We start from the raw sequence: 21,721 nt of genomic DNA on the forward strand, positions 1-21,721 counted from the left end.
TTTTCTCCAGAAAGAAAATTGCTCATACCCAGGGTTGTAACTACATAGGAAGCAGACCCTGTGACTGCAGGGGGCCCAGGAAGTATAGGGACACGACAAGAACCTAATTAATATACAATTTCAATAAATATTGATAAAACAGGCAAACCTCTAGACATTTTGGGAGCCTGAAAAATAATTTACTGTGGGGCCCAGTAATATCTATTTACGCCACTGCTCATACCTGTGTTGCACTGCGTTTCCCATTCAAGTGACTGGTAGTCCATTAGAGTCAATTATCACCCAGCTGGGTTACACTAGGCAATATCTATATCTATAATACAATCACTGTGGTGCCGTAAGACCTATTGAGGCAGATGTATATATTCCAAGTTATATGACTGGAGCTGCAAATGAAAAAATAATACATAATGAAAATCATTGACTAGAGGTTTGAATTGCTTTGATGTACTGAGGCAAAGATGTTAGAACGTCATTGTGTGTGGCCGGTGGGTGGTGTTGTTTGGTTACCACCACTCACTGTCACAAAACTCTTTCCTATGTACTCCTGCGCAAACAACAAGAAACTTTGACCCATTGGAACATAAACTTCATCAGAACTGTATCAGAACTCCATATTACTGGAGTGGATCTACGCACAAGAATTATAAACATCTGGGTGGAGAGTTGAAAGCCTGTGTCTTCCCAGACAGGGAAATGTCAAAAGACTACACAACCGTCTAGGAGGACTAACTCCACAAATCAGCACTCAGTATTGACTGGAAGACACGGAACAATACTTGTAGGTTGTACAAGAACACTACTGACTTGAAAGAGGCATGAAAGAGTCAAATTGGAAAAAACATTCTTAAAGGGGAAAGAGGGAGGTGACCATATACAATGGCCATATACAATGCATTTCTAATAATTACATGGCAATTTCACAACAATTTACACCTGCCTCTGTGAGTTTCACAGCAACATGATGATAGATGATTTCATCCGCACCTGTAGGCATATCATTCAGATAAATTCACAGCTGCCTCCGTAGGTTTTATGGCATCATGGCAAGTGTATTATGGTGATTGCATTATCTTTAACTTTTTAAATGCTGTGAAATTTCCTACAATTTCGTTGAACTAAACCGGGATGAATGCGGTAATGTTGATGCTGAAAATCTTCCTGTTTTTTTTGTGGTTGTTGTGCTTTGCTGTACCAAAATGGCAGCACATGCTTCACTCCACATTATACTCGCTGATCCATATAAGCTCTAATTAGCTTTGATTGTTTTTTTAGGTACTAGAATGCAATCCTATGCACTATAAAGAGGAAACCATTAAGTGAGGCGAATTACGAAAATTATTCAATGCCTCAATGCATGTTGCGACTGGATATAGTGGAAGCAGTTGAATACGTTAAAGGAGGATGGAAAATCAATGTTTACAGGGCAGATAGTTGCCTTTAGTTTCATTTTCTTAAAGGTTAGATTTGCCGGTCTGTGGCAGAATTGCCCAGTATCCCTAAATGAAATAAAGGTCTTACATTCATCTTGGTATTATTTAACCTATACATTCTGTTGTGGCACTCTTATGTGGTGGGGTACACAAAGGAGGCTCTTGAGTAAACTGCCTCATCTGGCTCCTGTAGCTCTGGAGTAGCATTTGGAGCTGCATTGCAGAATCTGTAGACAAGCAGCAGTGATATGATAACCTGGGCTAGGGTAACAGGGATCTGTTACACCATTCAATGCTCTGGTTCAATGTGCCCTTAAATACTAGGGGTCTGTGTACAATTGAATGTTCCAGTGTTCTGTTAGATGCGCATCACTGTGCCCTTAAATGCTGGGAGTCACTGTGCCATTTAATGCTGAGAGTCACTGTGCCCTTTAATGCTGGGAGTCACTGTGTCATTTAATGTTGGTGGGTCAGCCAGACATGTAGTGCTTGGTTTTTGAGTGCCATGTACTGGTTATCATGATGCAATTAAATGCTAGGAAGGATTTGTGGCAAGGCCTGGGCCTAGAGTGGCATATTTTTAGGGGTGGCATGCCGCCCAGCCACATCTATATTTCTGGGTTCCTACAGGACACCCATATCAGAGTTACAGGGGGAGCAGAGGACTGGAGCTAACTGGAACTTATATGTTGTTATCTTGCGAACACTCGCATTGGGGGAAGTGGCACAGTGGCTCGTCTAGGGACACCTCATTTGCAAATCCAGTGCTGGATGGTGGGAGTTACTGTGCAATTTTATTATGTAGGCCAGTATGCTATTTGATGCTGTTATTCACTGTACTATGAATTGGTGTGTACCAATGTGCCATTTAATCAGTGGTGTAATTAACACAGAGCAGACCCTGCAGTCCCTGGAGGGGCGGGGTACAAGAGGGCCCGGATCGCGAGCGGGTGCAGCAGGAAGGACAGTGAATCAAGGGCCAGGCCCCCCAATGTGGATTTTTTGTAGGGGCCCAGTCCATCGACAGTACATTACTGCATTTAGTCCTAAGAGTTCCTAGGGCTATTTTTTTTTTTATACTATACTGGGCAAATGTACACACGCACAATCAGCTTCTTTCAGCCACCAAAAGGTAGAACAATTAAAACAAACATCTGATTGGGTCTGACTTGTGGCTTTATAGTGGTTGGTGGGCTGTTAACATCAGGCCTTACACCATACATCACTTATAGAGACAGAATAGATATCTGTGGCCAGGCGGCCTGTATGAAAGCAGAAAGCCTAAGGTCAGCTGGTTAGATTACATACAGGTATATACACCTATTCTGAATTAATGTTGAATTGGTCCAAACCTACCAAGTGATTTTTATGTATGTTTTTATAACTGGACTTGTATATATGCTTATTATCCTCCCTGACTTACACTATATTTTAACAATACTTATAATATATTTTACAATTGGAATTATCCGCTGTATCTTTTATGGTGTAGGGGTCTATTATTAGGAATAAGCAGGTGATGAAGATTGATTTGAACTGCATTTGTGACATAAAGAAAAGTGATAGAAACATATATTTAGTTTCAATAAAAAATCAGGTCTGATTGTAAGATTTTTTTTTTTCAAAGAAAATATTCTAAATTTAAATATATTATATTTTTTCTGGGTTTGCTACCTGCAACTGGGTCCCACAGAGGGTTGCCATTTTTCTGGAACAAAATACAGGCTTCTTATATACTGTAGTTATATTTCTTCTCTATTAGTAACATTGGCATTAAAGGGGTGGTTCACCTTTAAAGGAGAACTAAAGCCTAACTAAAGAAGTAGGTAGAAATGTTGTACATTATGTTTTAGGCTTCTGTACCAGCCCAAGGCAGCCACAGCCCTTTAGCAGTAAAGATCTGTGTCTCCAAAGATGCCCCAGTAGCTCCCCATCTTCTTTTCTGCTGAGTTACTGCACATGCTCTGTGTTGCTGTCAGTTACTGAGCTTAGGGACCCACACACAATATACAGTACACATAGAATAGAAATGTTGCAATTAATACAGATAAATATCATTAATACAGATAATTAATACATGGCAGCACAGAAACCAGTGCAATTAGCATCAGAATTTAATAATCAGCCCTGTAGCATCAGCTTATATTACAGGACAACCTCATTTTTTGCTTGATAATTTGTGACAACCCCTAAGCTTAGCTTCTCAACAGCTGCTCAGAGCCCACTGAGCATGTGAGTGTCGCAGACACTTTCCAAGATGGTGACCCCCTGTGACAAGTTTGAAGTCCTGGATCATTGCTGCTATTGAGATGCTGAAAATTTAGGCTGGTGCAATAAGTTCAGTATATAAAACATGGCATTTTTAGCCCTATTCATTTTTAGGGTTAAGTCTCCTTTAAGTTAACTTTTAAAATTAAAGCAAATAATAACTATTGAGATGAAACCAATCATTTGCTGCTCTAGAACACTGCTGAGATCATGGGGAAAATGTGGCAGTGAACTAATAGGTATGATTCAGAAATAGTGGGCCTTATTGTTATGCACGCAACTGCTGTTATGTATTACTGGCTGGAAGAATTGTGTGAAGCAGACATTACCATCTGAATTACAGTAACAGCAGTGTGAATTGGACTGATTTGATACCAACAGCAACTGTATGGATACTATATCAATAAATACCTGATGGAAATACAAATATTACTTATAGTGGTTAATTTGTAGCAAACACGATCAGCTGCTTTGCCTGTAGTTTGCCTGACTCTACAAATGTGTTCTTACCTTCCCAGGGCAAAGGACTCTTCAGCACCGAAGTGATGTCCTTGAGACTGTAGTACTGGTGAACCCCAATGCCGACAGCATTGCACACGAGGTACGTTTATTCTACTGACATCTATCTCCTAATAGATAATAGATACCAGATATCAAATCAAGAGATACATTCACCAGACCAAAACAGGAAATAAATCCTCAATATAGAAATAGTTTTTATTTTTTTATTTTTTTTACATAGTAATACACCTGGTTCTTGCAGATTTCATTACCGAAGGAGAACTACAGGTTAAAATGCTGTAGGATGGCAATATGTTGGGTTTCCCCAGTAAGTAAATGACTAACCTTGTGGCTCAGGTTGGTGTGCCTCTTACATAAAAATCACAGGGGCCTGCTGTTCTGTATTTACTTTGCCACCATGTTTGATCCATTTTCCAAATATCCTTTATACTATCTTGGAGTTGCACATGTGTATTATTGGCACCCCAAGTATTTTAACCTTCAATTCTCCTATACAAGTATGATTCATGCAACACTATAGGCCACAAACAGATTGTTTTTGGTTCAGTACTATGTGTTTATAGTAAACTGTACAGTAATTGCATCTGTCTTGTCAGACATAAGGGACATACAGAATACGAGTACAGTGGCTGTTGTTCTTATTGGCAGATATGACTTACTGCCTGCTGCATTGCTACACTCTAAGGGATGCATTTATTAACATTGGAGAACAGTCACCTACAAGTTAGAAAACAAAAAACTATTTAGCTTAACTTAGGACAGTTTTGGTAATGGACTGAATAATGAATTGCATATATTTAACCATTAAAGTACAATTTTGCTAATAGTTTGTGTTGCTAATAGTCTTGTTTCCTGTACTCATAGGTACGCTCCTTGATAACAGGCTCTTCTGCACACAAGCTTTTCATTCTGAGTGGCCAGAGCGCTGAACAGGAAGGTGATTTGATCCTACAGACTGGCACTTTTACATATCAGAGATTTGAGGAGGTGTTCAGTGATCCAGAGGTAAGTTATATGCTATTCATGTTATACATATAGATTTTCCTGTTGACAGCCTTTGCCACTCCAGCAGCTGCAGAATTACAACAATCAGCACAACCCCAGATAAAGTACAACAGCAGCTAGTTGCCTATAAAAAAAACTAAATAGTGAATAGTATGTGTGTGTACGTTCTGTAAGTTACATTTGTTTTACTGGGCCTCTAACTTTTAATCTATATTAAGAGAACTCAAGGTTGTTCTTGTACCTCTTCTTCTCTAGGTTTGCCAACAACTGAGTAACACCGATCCAGAAATCAAGGCTTCTCTAACAGTGTCGTCCTTGGGAGAGGGAGACTGGTGCAATATAGGAAGTTCAGGTTTTCAAGATATCATTCATATAAAACTCGATCCTGATCTTGCCTTGCCAGAGATGGATGGTATTTCAGAGTTTGCAGACTATGTTTCAGAAACAGTGGATGTTCCTTCTCCTTTTGATCTTTTGGAACCACCGAACTCTGGCGGCTTCTTAAAATTGTCCAAGCCATGTTGTTATATATTTCCTGGTGGAAGAGGAGATTCTGCACTTTTTGCCGTTAATGGATTTAACATCTTAGTGGATGGAGGTTCTGAAAGAAAATCTTGTTTTTGGAAACTTGTCAGGCACTTGGATCGCATAGACTCTATATTACTAACACACATTGGAGCAGATAATTTGCCTGGGATAAATGGGCTTCTTCAGAGAAAGATTGCAGAACAAGATGAAGAACAGTCTCAGGGTTCTACTACCTATAGTGACTGGATGAAGAATCTAATTTCTCCTGAACTTGGAGTTGTGTTTTTTAATGTTCCTGACAAACTGAAAATGCCTGAATCTAGCATGAAGGTTAAAAGAAGCATTGAAGAGGCTTGTTTGACATTGCAGTACCTAAATAAGCTTGGGATTAAACCAGAACCTTTGTACAGGGTAGTGAGCAACACTATTGAGCCTATAACACTGTTCCATAAAATGGGAGTTGGCAGACTAGATATGTACATTCTGAACCCTGTAAAAGATAGTAAGGAGATGCAATTTTTAATGCAAAAATGGGCTGGTAACAGCAAAGCAAAGACTGGTATTATATTGGCAAATGGAAAGGAAGGTGAAATCTCAGTTCCATATCTGACATCCATTACAGCCCTTGTAGTTTGGGTACCAGCAAGCCCCACCGAAAAAATTGTCCGTGTTTTGTTTCCTGGAAATGCTCCACAAAACAAAATTTTAGAAGGTCTAGAAAAGCTGAAGCATCTAGATTTCTTGAGATACCCAGTAGCAACACAAAAAGACATTTCTGCTGGCATTCCAACAGCTACTAAGCACACAAAAATCAAACAAAGGGTAGATAGCAAGGAAAGCCTTAAATCCACCCCACGACCAAGCACAGGAAAACTTAACAAAAAGGAAGATATGTCAGAACAGCTTGCAAAGGAAAATAAAACTGAACCAGCCAAGGAGACAAAGCTTGAGAAAAAAACTTCTAAAGAGTCTACAGATAAGCCTATGGAAAAAGTTAAGTTTGAAAAAGTAAAAACCGAAACAAGTGAATCTGTAAAAGCAGAAAAGAAAAAGCTTTTAAAAGAGAAAACTGGGAAAAAATACACAAAGGACAAAATTTCAAAACTGGAGGAAAAAAAGGATAAAGAGAAAAGGGAGATTAAGAAGGAGAAAACTGATTTAAAGAAAGATATCTTAAAAAAAGAGGACAAAAAGGACACAAAGAAAGAGGAGAAGAAGAGAGAACTTAAGCCAGATGTTAAAAAGATGCTCAAGCCTGATTTAAGACCATTTACTCCAGAAGTGAGAAAGACACTACACAAAGCAAAACTCCCAAGCAAAATCAGAACAGAGAAAATAAAGAGCAAATCAGACAAAGAAACAATGGCATCAGAACAAAAAAACAACCAGCTGCAACAAATACAAAAACAACAACAGTTTACTCATATGGCAGAACAAAGGTCAGCTATGTCATCTCCTGAAGATCTAACCAAAGATTTTGAAGATCTTAAGTGTGAGGACAAACTAGATCAAATACAATATGGAGATGAAGACAAAAATATTTCAGAAGCTGAGATTGTTGAACAAAGACATTTGGATGTACTGGTGGTACAAAGTCAGTTTAAAGAAGAGATATCATTAAATGAAATAACATCAGATAAGAAGACTCCACTTGAGTCCCCTGATGAGGGTATAACCACGACAGATATGGAGGGAGAATCACCTCATGAAGAAGAAATGGCATATCAGGCAGATGAGACAATGGAAATGGTTGATGAAGGTGCAGCAATGGAGGAACCCACAGAAATAACTGAATATGAGGAAGAAGGTGTAACAGAAAAAGTGTCTGAAACTATCCAAGCTTTTGAAAAGCCTGAATTGGGTAGAAACAGATTAGAGTCAATGCCAACATTGGACATTCAAGATCTGGAAGATAAGGAGAATGAAGTGGACGAGAAAGGAATCTTGGATAGAAAACAGAAAGAGGAGATAATTGAACCTTGTGATGAATATTTTGGTAGCACAGTGGCAGAAGAAGAAAAAGAAGGAGAAAAAAGTCTTGAGGTAATAGAAAAAGCAGAAGTGGAAGAAATGGAAGAATATGTGGAAGAAATGGGGGAGGAGGAGCTGAAATCTAAAGATGATGGAGAAGTGGAATGCTTAAATGAACAGGAAGAAAACATTTCACCTAATTCTAATATTCCCCTCATTAATGAAGAGATGGACTTGGTTTCAAAGGACTATGGAAATATAATGTCATTTAGCACAGATATAAACAAAACTCCAACACTTCTTTCTGATGAAGCAATACAATTTATACAGGTAGATTCCAGCATTGTTGAAGGTGAAGAGAGATGTTTAAGCCCTGATGACAGTACTGTGAAAATGGCATCACCTACTCAGTCAGGTCCTACTAGCACAGGCCATACTCCATTTCACCAGTCTCCTGTGGAGGACAGATATGAATCAACACAAGAAGAGCTATTTAAAGCTGTTGACATTCTATCACATGAAACAGAAGTAAAAATTGTCTCTAAATCTGATTATGACAAATCTCCAGAAAGTGCAGACCATTACTCTAGCAAAACGATCCTACAAGAAGATCCAGCTGTGTCAATAAATGCCATTTCTGATGCAGGAGTTATCCTTCAAGCAACAATCCCTTTATCAATGGGTGATCTAAATGAAGAATATTTGGAAAAGGACTCAATAATGACCAAAGATATTGCTATAACTGAAGAAGCTGATATACTGCAAAAACAAAATGACCTTTTCTCTGAGAATGCAACGTTTGGTAAGTCAGAAGATAGAGCTTACTCTGCTGGAACTTATATACAGTTTGAAAAATCACCAGAGGAACACCTTAGTGACAGTTTCCCATCAGAACCTATTAAGATACAGAAAAAAACAGAAATGGATATATTTCAGTCAGTGTCTACCAAAGAATTGCCTAGTGAAAAGACACAATTTTCTTCTTTTATGGAGCAGAGTCCTAAAAAAGATGAAACCACACCAGAGAGCACCAGCCAAGATATTTTACTGGAAGACACAAAGTCTTTGTCTTTCACAGAACAAGGAAAAGAGGATGATACATCTCTACAAATGTCTCTGATCGAACAAAGTCCCATCATAAATGAGACAAGTCAGATAATGCCAGCAAAAGATGAATTTTCAGAAAATGAAAAATCTCTGGATTTAATAAAGCAAACAAAAGATAATAAATGCTCGTTTGATGACCTGTCGCCAGGATATGTGGATCCTTTGCAGCCTGTAGAAGAAGGCTTCACTCAAGATAAAAAACATTTAGAAGACAAGCAATCTCTGGACCACATTCAGAATATGCTTTCTAAAGAATCTGGTATTCAGAAAGATATATCAACAGAACCCCTTCCTGAAGTATATCCAGCAGAAACTATGGATTTTGATTTAAAAGAACAAATGCACCAAAAGGAAGACAAGTTTTTGGCCCTGTCCTCTTCTAGCCCAGATGATTCAGAATCTCTTTCTTTAACTGACCATAAATCACCACTAGGGATGGGCGATAATAGTCATTCATTAACACCTTCAGGAATCAAAGAACAGTCAATTGAAGCAGAAAACATTTATATGATGCAGCTTACATCTGAAAAGAGAGTTTGGTTTACAGAGAAGAATCAAGACAATAAACTACGTTATACAGAACATGGAGAGAGTACTTTTCTTGATGAAGCACATGACTGGGATGGAGAATCAGCCTTGAGAGCTGATTTCTCAGATCAGACAACTCCTGAAACAGAAGTTAAAAATATTCTTGTAACAGAATACGCACATTTTCACAAAGACACTGAACAGACAAAAGATTCAATGGACATGTCTGCTAACATTCTTAGTAATAAATCCAAGAAATTATGTCAAGAGACAGTTTCGCCCACAGATATAGTTTATGGTTCAGAAGAAATAGAAAAGAAATCTTATGTTGACACTTCGCCACCCCCTGAAATTTGTTCAAGCTACCGACATGCACCGACATGCACTGTTGCTTTATTTAATGAAGGTTTCTGTCTAGATAACTCATTTTCAAAAGCATTGTTTAAAGAAGAGCAAATTAAAAAATCAATCACTGAAGAAACACAAAGGTTAGCGGATGAACATGTATATTCTTATGACAAACCTATGCATGACATAACAGACCTCACTAGTGAAATTAGTACCAGTGATAAAAATGCTGACATACAGACAGAAATGCAAACAGCCACATTTTTGGATAAATATGATAATTCTTTAGAAGCAGATGTACCAATTTTGACAAAAGAAGAAACGTGCACCTCTTCCCCACAGGAAGAACCCAAAGTTGTTTTTACTATTGATAAAGAAATAGTACATGAGCCCTATGAAACACCTACAAAGGAAACAGTACGAGAATACGTTGAAACTTCCTATACTGAAAGTAGTTCCTTATCTGGCTTCATTTCATCGACTCATCTGGATAATGTAACGGAAATCGTGTGTCCAAAACAAGACAAAAAATCCTCTCCAACTTCACTGAGCTACCCTGAAGAGACTAGTGTCAAAGAATCATGTAGCCCATGTGAGCTATACCCTCAAGAAACTGACTTTTATGGGTCTTCAAAAAAGAGTGCAGTAGAAGAAAGAGAAGCTACTCCTTACCCAGATGACAAAACATTTCAATATGCTGATATATATGAAAAAATTGCTTCTGGAGTTAGCCATACTGGGCACATTATAGAAGAGGTGGAACCATATAGCGCTAGCTATCTAGAAAAGGAAAACAGGGCTGTATCAGTTTTAGATACAGAGGAGGTTCAGGCTACTAATAAAGGACTATATCATCAAATGTATTCAAAAGAAGAGGAATCACAGCTACAGTCCTTAAAGGAAAAGGAACTTTCTTCGCCTGCATCTCCAAAAGATATGGGTAGGATCACCACATTTGAATACACAGAAATGGAGAAAACTGTTTCTGTAGATAAAGAAAAAGCTACAGCTGAAACAAATGTTTGTGATTTGGCAGAAATTCAAAGTACACAGAGCGGAATTATTTTGGAAACCCATAAAACTGAGGCAGAAAGTCAGTGTGTGGCATCGTCACACCACAGCCAAGTTCCATCATCAAAATCTTGCCCAGTGGAGCATGATTTCCATGAGCAATCAATGTCCTACCTTCATGCATCACATCAAGATGATAACATCAGTTCAGCCAATCAAGACCTAGAAGTAGGGAAAAGTTTTACAACTAAAGATACCTATTATGAGAAAACGGAGATACAGGAAGAAATTACAAGTGACTCAGAATTAGAAAAAGGAGCAAAAGAAAAATCGGAGAAGGAAATATCTACTGATATGGAGACATTTGATGAAAAAGAATTACATGAAAATATCACAGAAAAAGAGAAATCCAAAGTATCTGATTGCACATTACGTTCAGAGCAAACAAAATCACAGCATGATTATCCAGATTTTAATTCAAATGTTCATGACCAAAGCAGCATTGCACAAACAAGTGGTGAATTATCTGTAGAACAATCCACTGTTGATAATACAGGGTGTAATATCCATGAAAATGAACAAAATAAAATGTTCGGTGATATGGAATATACATATTGCCCATTAAGGGCACAAACGGACTCTTCAGATGATACAGATGAACGTCCATTTCAAACACATCACCAAGAGTCGCAAAGCTTTTCACAGTCACATACAGAAGAAGCATTTTTAGAAAGCGACGTTCCTGGTAAATATAACAAGGCAACAAATGAATTAGAAATGGAGCTTCCAGCACCAAAATGGGAATATTTATCTGAGGCAGCATATTCAGAAAAGGAAACCTACAATTTACCATCTTCTGCTTTAAGTGAGCATTGCTTTGAATCATTGCCCTTCACTGGCATCAAAAAATTAGGAACAGATTGTATGATTACATCTGATTTAGCAACAGGGCAACATGATGAATACCTACAGGTTTCTGAAAGGGCTTGTGAACTGGACTCCTCTCTGGACAAACACTTGGGTTCATCTGATCACTCACCATTAAGTCTGACTGATGAGAAACCTCCATTACCTAAAATTCCTTATGAACAATATTCAGAGCTAGATGCTCAGAAAGCGGAATCTCAAAGCATTTCTGGATCATCTTCTGAGGCTAGTACACCTGTTCGAAAGGATATTGCTGAAGGTTTGTATTCACATATGGCTAGCACTTACACAACAGATACAGAAGCAACTGTCAGAAGTCTGTGGGATGTATCCCCACTTGTTCCTGCTGATGCCACCAAACCCTGTTTGGCAGAAGAAAAGGATCCAGCTGGAGATCATAATTCTGCTTGTTCGTACGATATGGATGATAATACATTACCATGCAGAATAGAGTGTAAGAGACCAACTTGCATGATGAAGTCTGGTATGAATAATGAAACATGCAATGACGAAACCAATTCAGCAACAATGCCATCATATTCTAGTCTTGTGCCACCCTGTCACCAAGAAGAGATGTCCACAGCAAATGGTCCCACAGAAGTTAACACCAGCCCAGAGTTTTTCCAAAACATCCAATATAATGAAAGTGAGAGTTTTTCAGCAGCAGTAAGAAAAGAAGAAAAAACCTCACCTGATTCTGAGAGAGATTCATCCCCTTGCTCTGAGGAGGATACAGAGAAACCAAACCGACCTTCTTCTCTTATGTCCCCTGTACATACATTTGAATCTTATTATCCAGGCGCACAAAGCCCCGAGAGAACAGAAGATCATGGTGATGCCTCCCATGAGTTTGAGCCCCGGCTAGGATCATCAAGTGAATATGAGCGTGTGTTGTCATCATCTGAATATTTACACAGGAAAGGGGAACTTTCTCCTTCATTCATCAACCCAAGTCCTCTTGACTTATCAGATGACAGTGATCTCTCACAAGATGAAGGCCATCCTTCAGTTAAAGGTAGGACACATCATGCAAATGCAAATGCAAATACATGCCATGTTCAAGGCACAACAGTTGATGAAACACCGCCTACATCTGTTAGTGACTCAGGAACCTCTCAATCTGATTCAGATGTTCCACCAGAAACTGAAGAGTGTCCCTCCATAACTGCTGATGCTGCAATGGATTCAGATGAAGATGCAGATTTTCTTCCTGTGGATAAAGCAATGGGGAATTCACACCACAGCAATACAAGGCAAGGTCATGATCCTCATCCTGCTCCAGTGATGGATCCTCATCCTCACCCACCTCACCCTGATGTCTGCATGGTAGATCCAGAAGTGTTAGTTAATGAATTAAACCTCAGCAAAGGTGACAAGGTGCTCAAAAAAGATCTAAAAGAGAAAAACAAAGGGGTCAGAAAACCATTAACAAAAGTCAAATCAACGTCTCCTGCTAGGAAAGCAGACTTTAAACATCCCTCAACACTCTCTAAACAAACATCCAGGGACCCAACAGATAAATCTCAAAAAACTACAACTATAAGGAAAGATAAGGAAGCTACAGATAAACTGCAAAAACCAAGGAGTCCAATGCAGACACATTTTTCTAGAGGGGAAGAAAAAGAAGAGGTCTCTAAAGGCAGTAACAGTAATACTAACAAGATGGTTAATGGCATCAAGTCAGCTACAGGTAAATCCATATTCTACTTCTTCTGTCAAATATTTGTATTTATAGGGATGATAAACTGTTTTATACATTAACGGATTGATGAAACTATTGATGTAAGATTTTAGCTAAGCCAATCCTTGAATTGTAATGCAAAATCCAGGAGTGGTGGGATCATGCACATGTGCAAGCACAAGTTATGACACACACATGCAATTGTGGCATACAAAAAAATTGACTCCATTTATTAATAATTACTTAATCCCCATGTGCAATTTTTCAGTTGGGCGTTGGGCTCAGTGTTGCTGCTGAGATGTGTTGAGCTCTAGCACTCCATTGCAACTAATTGTGTTTGAGTGCACATAGCAAATGAACACATTTGGAAGAATTTAAACATCTGTGTGCTTTGATAAATGTGTAAGTTTGTTAACATTTCCTGACGAGTGATATATATATATATATATATATATATATATATATATATATATATATATATATATATATATATATATAGTCCAGTGAGTATCCGCACTCCAAGGCCAAAGTTTGCTCAGTTAAATTATGTATATATATCCACGAACATCAACGAATCGGCACACCCATGTACAAATAATTCACTTCTTTATTATTATACCATAATCCAACGTTTCGGTCCTTGTTGGGACCTTTTTCAAGGCTCAACATTGAAAAAGGTCCCAACGAGGACCAAAACGTTGGATTATGGTATAATAATAAATTATGGTACAATAATAAGTGAATTATTTGTACATGGGTGTGCCAGTTCCTTGATGTTCGTGGATATATATATATATATCTATATTCAAAGTTTGGAATATAGCATTCCTGGGCCAACACTAAGGGAAGTGCTGGCCCAGGAATGCTTTATTCCAAACTTTGATTATATGATTGAGAATTGGCCGTGCACCCCTGGGATTGCTTGATTGGAGTGCAGATAAAAATTTATAGACCTTTGCAGGCTATCACTCTGAAAAAAAGGAAAAGACGCCAGAATTTTTTGGGACTTTTGCACTAAAAAAATTTTGCACTAAAAATTGAAGAAGTCCTATGCACTCCATTGAACTTCGTCTGGTCTGAGCTGGCGAAGGCAAGTCTGGCAAATGAGGTAAGGTTCAGTAAAATCCGCCTCTTAGTGAATTAGCGGAGTTACGTCCATACGCCAGAGTGAAAATTCACCTGGCGTTAGAGTGCGAAGCAACACTAGCGTCTATCTCCTTCGCTAGCGAAGTGGCACCTGTGCCCGTTAGGAAATCGGTCCCTGTGGGCGGTAACGCTAGGGAATTGTGAATTCACCCTTTAGGGAATCTGCCCCTATGACTTTACTGCATTGAGGTTTTTTTCACATTTTTTTTATACTTGCGTTTTCTCAAGTGAACATTTGAGTTTATGTTTTCAAATTTATTAAAATTTTTGAAAAAGCTCTAAAATTCACAAACTCAAAATTTGTTACATAAGCCTCCTAGTCTGAAGAGGCAGAGTGTGTGTGTGTGTCCCATACCTTCAGCAAGTAGTTTTTGTATTGCTCAGACCAGACGTAAAAAAATAGCCTCTGGTATACATATATAAATAATTGCATATATATATAAATGTATGTGTATATAAACCCCAACCTTATTTACTTGTGAGCCACATTCATTTGTAAAAATAGTTGGGGAGCAACACGAGCATGAAAAGGAAAGTCACTGGGGATGCAAATAAGGGCTTTGATTGATTATCTGGTAGTCCCTATGTGGACTGGCAGCCTACATGAGGCTCTGTTTGGCAGTGCACCTGGTTTGTCTGCAGGGGAAATCGCCGGCAAGAGTTCAAAAATAAGCACCTGCTTTGAGGTCACTGGGAACAATTTACAAGGGGTGGGTGAGCAACATATTGCTCCCGAGCTACTGGTTTTGGATAACTAAACTAGATGTTTACTGGCACTGATACATGGTACACATGAAAATCTTATCTAGATTGAGAATAATATTAATGGCAATACATTCATACAATATTGCGATCACAACAGTACAATATTAAAGAGTATGGTAAAAATACTATAATAAGTAAATAATATACTTTTCCTATACTTTTATGCTTTTTGCCATGTTCAGTAAACGTCTAACTTTTCAGGTCAAAGTGGCTCCAAAGCAAGTTCCACAGTTCCACCTGGGCCACCAGTCTATGTTGACTTGGCATATATCCCTAACCACTGCAATGAGAAGAACACGGATTTGGAATTCTTTAAGAGAGTCCGTTCTGCGTATTATGTTGTAAGCGGTAATGATCCAGGTAACGGAGAGCCCAATCGAGCTGTGTTGGATGCACTTCTGGAAGGAAAGTCCCAGTGGGGAGAGAACCTTCAGGTAAGTGTTGCATTTTCTGTACAGTATGTTATGCATTTATTTAGCGCATGTACAGCAAGAGTTTCATATATGGGGCAGGTAAGGGCATGCTGGGAGTTATTCTTTTCTAACACATGGTTAGTTAAAGGAGAAGGAAAGCTATGGAGCATTTTATTGGCAATAGATTAGCTGCAATAGTGCAAGCTAGAATGCTATATTTATTCTGTAGAATGTTTTACCATACCTGATTAAAAAGCTCTAGAAGTGCTCTGTTTGTTTAGGATAGTAGCTGCAGTATTAGCTTGGTGTGACATCACTTCCTGCCTGAGTCTCTCCCTGCTCACTTATAGCTCTGAGCTCAGTAGGGGAGGGGGGGGGTGGGAGAGGAGCAAACTGAGCATGCTCATGCCCGGGGCAAGGAGGTTTAAGCTGAAGGCAAGAAGTCTGATACAGAAGCCCATGTGTACACAATAGAAGTAAAGAAATGCAGTGTTTCTTTTGACAGGGGACTCAGAACAGCACTACGTTGAGGGTTTACTGGTATATTTAGGTGGACCTTTCTGATAAGGCTTACTTGGTTTTAACCTTTCCTTCTCCTTTAAGGTCCATGGCACATGCCAAAATATTCTGGAACTATTTCCATTTTTTTTCCCCCATTGATATGTCACATTAATGAAAATGACCTCCTTTCATTGCCGGCAATAGGAATAAAGTCTAACACAGGTTATTTTAACAATATTCTTGCACTATTGCCCCCCTACCACTATATTGCATGGGGGATATTTTCAGCTACCCTCACCTGAAAAATACATCTGTGTGTAGCCGCTGAAATAGATCATTCTGCTCTTCACTGCAGCACTCTGTGTTTCTTATTCAGGTGACTCTGATACCAACGCATGATACAGAGGTGACCCGAGAATGGTACCAACAAACTCATGAGAAACAGCAAGAGCTTAATATCATGGTCCTGGCAAGCAGTAGCACTGTAGTGATGCAAGATGAATCTTTCCCAGCATGCAAGATTGAGTTCTGAGCTTGCTAGCTGCCAATCATGTCACTAGAAGTCCATCCCATTTAGGTTTGTGTACATGGGCCACTCAGGCCCCCTCTAGAACTGGACTGTAAGCATTCGGCCTGCTTTCTCTCTGTGTTGTTCTTGTTCCACTCACATCCATGTTGGCAGTTTGGAGAAGAGAGGCGTCCTTACTTTACATGTGCTTATGCTGGAAAGCATCTGAATTATGTTAAACTTACACTATTCATTTTGCATTGTTTTAAAGGTTTTTTTTTTTTGTGTAGCAGTTGATATTTAAAGACGGCACATCTACATTTTCAGTGTCTTATGCCCTGCGCTACTCTGCAGGAAAATAACACTTTACTGTGGCATAGGTTTAATGTAAAATATTTGTTTATTGTTGATCAACTACAAAATAGTAGGATGCATATAGCCGGGTCTCCTCCCAGCCAGATACAATACTTAGATAGGAATATGGGTACCATGTTTTCTCTCATGGTTAGTGTGCGTTGATATAGATCACCAGGTAGAATACTGGTGCTGTAAATATATAGCTTACATTTTTAACCTGCTAATGTAAACTTGAACTTGTAGATCACAGGCCGCCGAAAAAAAAGCTTAAAATACACTGAATGTCTGTAGCGTGATAGCAAAATACCAATACAGGTGAGATTAAAAAGATTTTTAAAAACGCAACCTTCTTTTTCTGCAACAAACCAAATGGGCGTGTGAAACAGAAGGACATGTCTGCTTAGAGAGAAACTTTTTTTTGTGGAGCTTTGATGAGACATCTATGGATTCCTATTATAGGATTTTAAGAAGAACGTACCATGTGTGTGCTTTCAGCTTTCCCTACGCCCCCTCCCCAACTTCTGCATGTCTGTCGTGCATTAGGTGTCCAGTCAGAGTAGTGAAACAGAGTCACGTTTCTCTGAAGCAGGGTGCAGGCAACTTGGGGAACTGCATTTAGATCTTTTGGGACCAGGCAACCTGAATAGGCACACATTTCTCTCTAGCAGACCAGTGACACTAACATAGATACCCATCCACTGGGTACAGAGACATAGCATTATTCCCTTAATATCATTAACCACTAGGTGTGTTTACCTTGACTGATTTGGTTATGTGATGTGACACATTCCAGTAGCTTGGTTATAGACATGGGTGGAAACTATGAACTAAGAACATATGGACAACCACAACCATATACAATCAATACACAATAATGGCTAGTTGATGTCTTTAACAAAACACACCTTGGCTATGCACAAATAAGTCCTTTACTTCATTGACCCCAAATTCCAAATAGTACTTGTATCATATCATACATTTGATAATATCAGGAATCACATTAAAATTGTAAGAAACCCATTTACAATGGCAAAAGTTAACAGAGCAACTGTCTAACTAAAGATTAAACCATGCGTACAACCCATGGAAAACCATCTACACTACAGTGTAAGTCAAAGACCTGGCATTGTTCTAAGAGGGAAAGTAGATGAACATGTTAAGATGACGGTTGATTTAGTCCCAGCAACTAGAAGAACCTTAGAGATCAGTCTGTTGAGCAGTAATATTCAGCAGCAGGTCCTACCACTGTATTGTGCGCTCATGGAGCATGGCAACACCAGTATTGATAAAGCAACACCTTACCCTGCCCCGAAGTCTCTTATACTCCATTTTTGCCTCTGTTTTTATTGGTTTTGTTTGTGTTGAAACCCTGGTCACCAAATGGACCATATTAATATTAATGACAAATCCGCCGCAACAATCTGAAAACTGGGAAGCAGAATACAGTGTATGTTGTAGTGTATGTTACTGTAGGCCAAGGAGGTCCAACCTGCACCCTCCAGCTTTGGTTTTTCCAATATCAAACACCAGAGATTGTGCCAAGGCTGGATAAGTCTCACGTAGAATAATGTAGGCTAATGTTATACGAGTTACGCCAGAGATTTGTTTGTTTACCTGACAATTAAAGCTGCTACACACAAACATAACCAACTTTATTTTTTTTTTTAACATAGTTATTCTTTAATGCTGTAAGGAACATCCTTACACACTTAAAAAATCTGCTTGATGGCAGAGCAAGATGTTTATTTATCACTTGTTCACTTGTGTATTTTGCTATCTAATTTATATATTTATTTATTGTTGAGAGGCTTAGCTACTTTCAGAGGCCTTACAATAAGCAGTGTTTTATATATATATATATATATATATATATATATATATATATATATATATCGTAGTTCCTTTTCATTTTCTATCATAATTATGTGTTATAGAGTTAACAAATGAATTAACCGTTGCTGTACTAATCGTGAAAATGAGCAGGTTTAAGGTACCACTTAGCATACCGGGTGCTGAAATGCAGCACAGACCCTTTCACTACCTGTAGGTTTGGTAGAAAATTAATTTTCGACATGGTGTTTGGAGCCCTAACACTGCCTGACATACGAGAGAAAGTGGAAAATAATGGCATTTTGTCTGTGATGAATCAGAACCTGTATAAGGTTTTCAGAGCACAGATCTACCTGCAAGGAAATACGTAGGGGTTGATCATCTTCCAGTTTTGCACTAGGGTATCTGAAAATTTGTGAAAGACCCTTGCAATTTTGCACACAGAAATACAATTATTCTTCAAATCCTTTAAAGTGCTTCAGTTCCTGTTTCAAAGCTACAATATGTTTTCAAGGAGCAAAAGTGACATAACAGGGCTGATATATTATTAATCAAGGTTACACTTAAAACTAGTGCATTTTTTAAACTTCATTTTACCCAATTCAGACCTTTGATTAATAATAATAACTCGGCCCCAGCTGAACAAATAGGTAAAAATAAGTTTCGGCAGCAAAACAAGCTTTGCTTAGGCACTGCCCAATCCTAAATACTCAACAAGAAGTGCCTAGAAAATGTTTCTATTGGGTGTCCTGACCCAAATTTACAATGCTGTCCACCATATACTAAGTGTCCCTTTTTCTACAATACCAAATGCAAAAGGGTGTTATATGGAGAATGAATAAAATGAAAATAAAAAAAAGAATAATGAAATAAAAACCCAAAAGGGCACGAACAAAAGCTGTAATTCAGTATATGGCCGTTGAGTGTTTGTAGATGATTGCTTCATGTTCTACGTTGTGGTTTTGAGTTAACAAGTGATTGTCTATGTGTTGCACACTTACTTTTTATCCCTCCCCCAAAAGCCTCCCAAATGTTAAGTGATACATTTAAGAGAATTGCACATTATATTTTAAGAGTGCCGTGTGTTAATGTGCTGGAATTTATGTTGATGCAGTTAACTTGAAAGCAACGATGCACAAGTGGCCCGTCCGTGTCAGTTATGATCTAATGAATTGCTATTTGTGTGGTTTTCCTCCATGTTCGATTTTTAGGCCCCGCCTAGTTGCTGCAATGCTTGTGGCCCAAAGCCAGTTATATATATAAATATATATTTATGTGCCTGCATAGTAAGTGCACCCTAAAGATAAGGGCCCAGCTGGAGCCTGCAAGTGCACATCCATGTCCTGTGTTCGTGGCCATAATGAGTGGCTAGGCACAGGAATAGCTAATGCACTAAAATGAATCAGCTATGAATGTTTTTATTACTCTTTAAACTTGAACGGTGAAACGAAAGCAACAACAACAACATAAAAAACTCAATGACCACGGTCATTCTGACCAAAATCCTGACTTGAACATGACACAGCTGAATGGAAATACTAAGTAAGGTGACAAAGTTCTGCAGAAGAATGTATTCACACTTACACTGACACTCTCTATATTAACGTCTGTGCATTACTTTCTTATTTCAAACCAGCTTCCTAGCAAAATCTATGCCGTTTGACACAAAATAATACAAACCATAAAAGAATTGACCAAATAGTTTCTGATTTCTGCCTTCTGCTTTGTTCTAGGCCTTTTGTAGAGCTAAATGGACACTCTGTTAGGCTGGTACTTCTTGCCTCTGCCTTGCAGTACCCGGGAGAATACAGACACTGTAGAATTTGCAGCACGATAATGTGATCTTTGTCAGTTTCCAAGCCTACAATTACTGGCAGGCTTGAGCAACTCCCTGGGCATATCACAAAACACAACACAGATTATCAGTACACACATGGCTACCATAGAACATAGCATTTAGGTGATAGAGAACTATAGGAAACATTTTAAAAAAAATCAGCTGTTGCTTGTTTCTGCATGTGGACTAAAATGAGTTATACTCATGTATGTAATACTTAGAAGAAACTAACAAAAAAAAATACTTATTTTACAAAAAAAAAATATAAGAAAGTGAAAATGTCTTAATTGTATTGAAAGTTTGCAAACTGTACTCCTGATGGCTTATTTCTATACTGGATGTTGTATAAACAGAACCCTTACTTTCTCATTCTGTCCCTCAGATGAACAACCCAGTTCAACTATACCTCCCAGGGGCATGTTGGGATTTGTAGTTCTGCGGGGTTGGGCACCCTTGGTTTTTCTGATTCTGTTCTGCAGCTTTAATAACAACCTTTGTCGTCTGTTCCTTTCTTTTTTCTGCTCCTTTAAATGATCCCCTTTCTTTGTGTGCAATATTCTGTACTTCTGAATTACTGTAAATGGAATCCGCCTGAAACACTTACAATAAAATGACATTAATATACCAAATTGATCAACGGGTTTTGTTTCTCTTAAGAAGAATACAAATATATATATATATATATATATATATATATATATATATATATATATATATATATATATATACTGGTATGGGATCTGTTATCCAGAATGCTCGGGACGTGGGGTTTTCCAGGTATAACAGATCTTTCTGTAATTTGGATCTTCTTACCTTAAGTCTACTAGAAAGTCATGTAAACATTCAATAAACCCAATAGGCTGGTTTTGCTTCCAATAAAGATTAATGATATCTTGGTTGGGATCAAGGAGAAGCTACTGTTTTCTTATTATAGAGAACAAAGAAATCATTTTTAAAATTAATAATTTAATTATTTGGATAAAATGGAGTCTGTGGGAGATGGCCTTTCCATAATTTGGAGCTTTCTGGATAACT

At 38.3% G+C, this 21,721-nt stretch overlaps 1 protein-coding gene across 1 annotated transcript in view; it reads left to right on the forward strand.

Moving 5' to 3' along the window:
- map1a.L (microtubule associated protein 1A L homeolog) overlaps positions 1-21,315 on the forward strand; it is an 85,376-nt gene extending 64,061 nt beyond the window's left edge. Inside the window, exons 3-7 of the mRNA XM_018253149.2 lie at positions 4,220-4,302; positions 5,088-5,228; positions 5,484-13,338; positions 15,442-15,674; positions 16,531-21,315. Of these exons, the coding sequence (XP_018108638.2) occupies positions 4,220-4,302; positions 5,088-5,228; positions 5,484-13,338; positions 15,442-15,674; positions 16,531-16,686 (8,468 nt within the window). The 3' untranslated portion in view covers positions 16,687-21,315. The remainder of the gene's footprint in view (positions 1-4,219; positions 4,303-5,087; positions 5,229-5,483; positions 13,339-15,441; positions 15,675-16,530) is intronic.
- Positions 21,316-21,721: the final 406 nt, after the last annotated feature.

Source organism: Xenopus laevis, chromosome 3L (assembly GCF_017654675.1).
Source record: "Xenopus laevis strain J_2021 chromosome 3L, Xenopus_laevis_v10.1, whole genome shotgun sequence".
Classification (NCBI taxonomy): domain Eukaryota; kingdom Metazoa; phylum Chordata; class Amphibia; order Anura; family Pipidae; genus Xenopus; species Xenopus laevis.